The following is a 4,836-nucleotide window of genomic DNA, read 5'->3' as shown; positions in this document are numbered from 1 at the left end:
TCCCCCTTTTCCCCCGCCCTCCCGGCCTCGCAAAAGATTGGGGAGCAGTGCCACGACGCGCTGAGGTCAGACAGTCCATCACATCGGCCCGTGCCCCGGCCCTGCCCTCCACGCGGGTTAGAGGGGTGTCTGGGTGTCTGCAACAACTGTCGTCACTGCGGAAAAAATAATGATATTATGATTTGACTTTCTCGTCGACTTTCTACCAAAGTGTCTGCACATCTTGATGACCCCCCGGTCATCTTGTGTGCTCTTCTTTCTTTTCTAACCGCCCGCCGGTCACCCTGTGCCGCCCCCGTCGCGGGGGGCGCCCACTCGGCCGCCGCGACCCCTCGCCCCCAGTGCCCGGGGGGGCAGGGGGCCCACGGCCGGCCCACGGGGCTGTCTGTCCCTTTATCGGCCTAATCTGGCGGAGGCGGAAGGCCCGGGGCCGGGCCCGCCACCGTGCGGCCCGCAGTGATCAACATGAGCGCAGACCGCACGGTGCTCCACGCGACACGTCGCCGCCCTCCCTTCCAGGACCACGTCGGCGACATGAGACCAATAGAGGACCTCGTCGTCCTGCCGGCGGTGAGTGAGCGGGTCATGCGTTCGGTTCCGGCGTGCAAACTACAAACGAACGAGACCTCTTTGAACCGTTGCCTCACAGCCAACACCACACTAAGCAGAAATGGGCAATTATGCCAAGACACATCCTAGAAACAGTTCCCTTTGAAAAAGAATTGGGGATATAATTTTCTTGTTTAAAAGTAATGTCTATAGTTAAAGAAAACATTTCTTAAGTAAGTGTCTTCGTTGAGTTAAGGTAAATTTTTGCTTAACTTCGCTATGCTTTTGCAAGGTGGAAATTCTAAATCAAGGAGTTTCCCTAAATGTATGGGCAAAGAAAGGTTGTTTTTGTGTAAATATCGTTTCTGTACGTATCTGTTTGATTGGAGCAAATTTGTGGTATAAAATATTTTTAAGACAATTTGCGGCTAGGATGCAAACAGTCTGGTGCAAATGCAATTCGTCCCAAGCAAACTAGGAAACAAAACCGTCAAAAATGAGCACTTATATCGTAGTTCTTGGCATAATTTAGAACCCCCCCACGCGCTGTGCACTGAAAATACAGAAGCAACATTTATCGCTTTTAGAATAACGATATTTCGAATCCAACCTATAATCACTCCCCAGAGAGCGACAATTGTTCTCGTCACTCCATATGAGTCGTTTTACGTTACGGATACAACTTGCTTTAAGTCAATTACATGAAAGTTTGCTCTAACAGAGCGATGAAGAAATGCTTTGATGGATTTAGGCAGGTTTATTTTGTGAAGGATATCGAAAATTAGGATTCCTCGGCAACCATGCCTGAGAGCCCAGCTCAGTGTCGACCTCACCTCACGCTCACCGCGCAGAGAACGACATTCCGCCCGCCTTTTTTTTAATTGTTTGTTCTCTCTTCTGACGAAATTTTCGCACGTGTTGTTTTAGTCCGAATGGACGAGGTATGGTATGATGGGAGTAGGTGATCGGCGGAGAAGGGACTCACGCAAGGGTGTCGAAAGGACAATACGCGGACGGGCGGGGGAGAGGGGGCAGGGTCAGCTCGGTCAGCTGTGCGCTGTGCGGGAGCGCGCGCCTTACGCAACCGTAGAGGCGGGCAGGTGTCAAATGTGTCGCGCAACGGGCGTGCGTGCGCTTGACCTCCACCCACACTGTCAAAACAAACTACATACCTGCACGGGGCTGACGCAAAGGCGGTGGCCAGCGAAAGTACGCGAACTATTGCAATCTCTGATAACAGTTATACAAAGAAATGAGCTGAAGGAACCGAGTGGGGCTTAAGAATTGAGGCCCCTTTGCAGGAAAAAAGGCATTTCCAATAGTGGGTGGTACCAAGTATAGGTCCACTTACAAATGGAATTCGGATAAGTGTCGCACTTGAGCAGTTATACAAAGAAATGCGCTGAAGGAACCGAGACCGAGTGGGGCTTAAGAGTTGAGAGTTGAGGCCCCTTCGCAGGAAAAAGGCATTTCCAATAGTGGGTGGTACCAAGTATAGGTCCACTTACAAATGGAATTCGGATAAGTGTCGCACTTGAGATGACGCGGTTCTTAGATGACTTTCTCTGAAACACAATAATTCGCTTCGAGAAGATGGTGGACCTCGAACAAACCGATCGTTGTAAATCTAGGAACACTTGTGCTGAAGTTTGCACTGCGTTAGAAAACGTTCGGAGAGGGGACCGGACGAGTCCACAGCCTGCAGGTGCACCTGCACTGAATACTCTCTATTCGGTGTACAGGCTAATATGTTGCACTGAAAAGTTGAACTCCTACCTGTAACTAACTTTTTCAGCACTTGCAAGTGATTGCAGAAAAACACACTCTAAACTGGTTGGCGTCTTTTAACGCCAAAGAATTGGCGTTCTGTGATAACGCCAGAAGTTGGCGTTCAAAGACGCCAACATTTGGCGTTCGAAGTAGAAGAACGCCAATATTTGGCGTTAAAAGACGCCAATATTTGGCGTTTTTCGGAAAATAACGCCAATATTTGGCGTTCTTTAAAGGACGCCAATAATTTGGCGTTAAATGACGCCAACCATTTTACAGTGCAGGTATGATGTACGGGGTTTTTAACGCTCGCAATAAGTGCTTACCCGTTGCACACTACAGATCTCAGTGTGCCCCCTCTTTTCCTATTCCCTGAAGTAGTCCCAAATGACAAAAGGAAAAAACGCGGGGAAAAATAAGTAAAATCGGGATGCTGCGTATACACGGTAAAAACAATGTCTCGTTTTTTGAAGAAAAAGGGAAAACTTTGAGGAACTTCCATGTTTGAGGAAGAGTCCTTCGATCTCGCCTCAGATTTTGAGGAATATTCTCAAAAAATGAGGAAAAATACCACATTCTTTGAGGAGACTTCCTCGAAATCTGAGGAGTTTTTGTCAAACTAGGGGAGTTCCTCAAAGTTTTCCCTTTTCCCTCAAAAACTGAGACATTGTATTGACCGTGTAATCAGCCGATTGCAAGACTCTTTCGTGAATGGTAATCGTTGACAGTGTCGCACTTACTTGGTATGGCAACGGGGCTTCGAATGCAAAAGGCATCATTGGATTTTCTTTCGCAGAAATGCGATAACATGCATCGCGCATCAAGAAATGACAAAGATCAGGAATTCGCTCTTCAAGAAGCTGTTGGAAGAGCGCAATGTCGTTCTTTATGGGAGAGCAAGCTTGCTTTCATCGCTCTTTTTGAGCGACATGCAACATGGTGACATCTAAATAAATCAGTGTTCCAAAAACTCCCCTTCTTTGGAGCGATATTCCAGAAATATTTCATAATCATTGCTTCAATTGAGCGGCGAAAATACTCATTGGATAACGATAAATCCCATGTCTGTTTTACTAGATGAGACAAAGAAGTACTCTATAAATTCCAGTAATAAAGATATGCTCAGATATTTTGGTTTGATCCACGAAATTAACTCCCAACTAAACAGCTCCATTAAAAAGGAAATGGTTAAAAAAGTTTTTCCTCTGCATTTGTTTGCTGAACGTCTTGAACCCCTGTCGGGGGGTCCATACGTTATCTATATCAATAAGAGAAGACAATGGGCAATTCATTTTTTATTTTTACTTTCCTTCTCAAAGATTAGAGGGTTGTTTGTAAAACGACGGGCCACGGCTATTTTGTCTTTCTTTTTGGTGACAGCTCAAGCTTAACAACTGCACGAAATGCGGGCTCTAGAGCCCAGGTGCGTTCCACACAACAGATCATTGTGCCGTGAGCTCGTGACCGTTTGAAATCGATAAGTCAAGTTTCACAACAACTTCCATTTCCACTTGTGGATAATTGTGAGCGCAACAAAACAAGCAGTTCGATAGTGAGTGCCGGGGCTTATCGGAGAGTGCAGAGGCGGGCCCGCACGTTCTCGCCGAGTGTAAACAAAACATTATCTTGCGTGAGGGAAATGGGTAATAAAGCGAAAGAGAAGAAGAAAGAATCAGAGAAATTGCGGGAGAAATTGTGGGCGTCGCTATCTCACCGTCTGACCTCTTGGACACTCTCACCCAGGCCGGGAGATAAGCACGCCGCTGCCGCTGCAGTGCAAGCGTCCCACCACGTGACGTTCTGCTGCCCTCTTCTGTAGGATTATTCTTGTTGAATTGTTCAAATATTGTTGTAAAATTAAAATCGTCATCAACATCATGCTCTCTGATGATTAAACAGAAAATTATCGGAACGCGCTCTGCTGCTGTGATTCGAGCCGCGAACGATTTTAATCAAAGTCCAGTGAAAAGCCCCCGAAAGCAAGCGATAGCGATCTGAATCCAATCTGCGCAAGCACTGGGCTGGGCCCCCGCAGCACAACCACACACGGGGAGCGCTGCGATGCTTTTACGATTAGTATTGCGGCGCAGCTCCGTCACCAACAAACACAAGGGGAGCGCTGCATAAAGCTCCGCACGCGCGAGCACGGAAAGGAAAATTAAACTGCGTTTTCATGAAAATTTATGACGTCAGGAGGAGTAGGAGGAGGAGGAGGGCACTGGTGTGCGTTGTGCTGCACTCTTGTGTTGTGCAGGTGGCTCCGACACAAACGCACCGCGGCCTTGCCTCGCACAATCAATGATCCAGCCCAGGTGTCTTGCTCCGCGAGGCTCCACCACGCGCTGCTCTCGGCTGGACGCGAGCCACGCCGCGCCGTACGCACCACATCACGCGGTATTATAATTCTGATTACGTGCCGCATTGGCCAACAAGCACCGCCACAGTGTGGCCACAGTGTGGCCACACCCACCTCGCTACCGCTGTCCGACATAAATCAGGGCCTCGTTGCCCCCCCCC

General features: G+C 48.3%; 1 protein-coding gene across 2 annotated transcripts in view; it reads left to right on the top strand.

Annotated features, from left to right (window-relative positions):
* The window catches only part of LOC113204327 (transcription factor Ken 1), a 47,121-nt gene that overhangs the window by 24,536 nt on the left and 17,749 nt on the right, over positions 1–4,836 (top strand). The window contains exon 1 of one of the 2 annotated variants that reach the window (XM_052274989.1): positions 377–570. The exons of the other annotated variant lie outside the window; for it this stretch is intronic. Within the exon in view, the coding sequence (XP_052130949.1) occupies positions 466–570 (105 nt within the window). The 5' untranslated portion in view covers positions 377–465. Of the gene's footprint in view, positions 1–376; positions 571–4,836 lie in introns of those variants that run through there. 2 annotated transcript variants of the gene reach the window in all.

This window comes from Frankliniella occidentalis, unplaced genomic scaffold (genome assembly GCF_000697945.3).
Source record: "Frankliniella occidentalis isolate FOCC.00 unplaced genomic scaffold, Focc_3.1 Scaffold485, whole genome shotgun sequence".
Classification (NCBI taxonomy): domain Eukaryota; kingdom Metazoa; phylum Arthropoda; class Insecta; order Thysanoptera; family Thripidae; genus Frankliniella; species Frankliniella occidentalis.
This window is presented reverse-complemented; position numbering and strand designations above follow the sequence as displayed.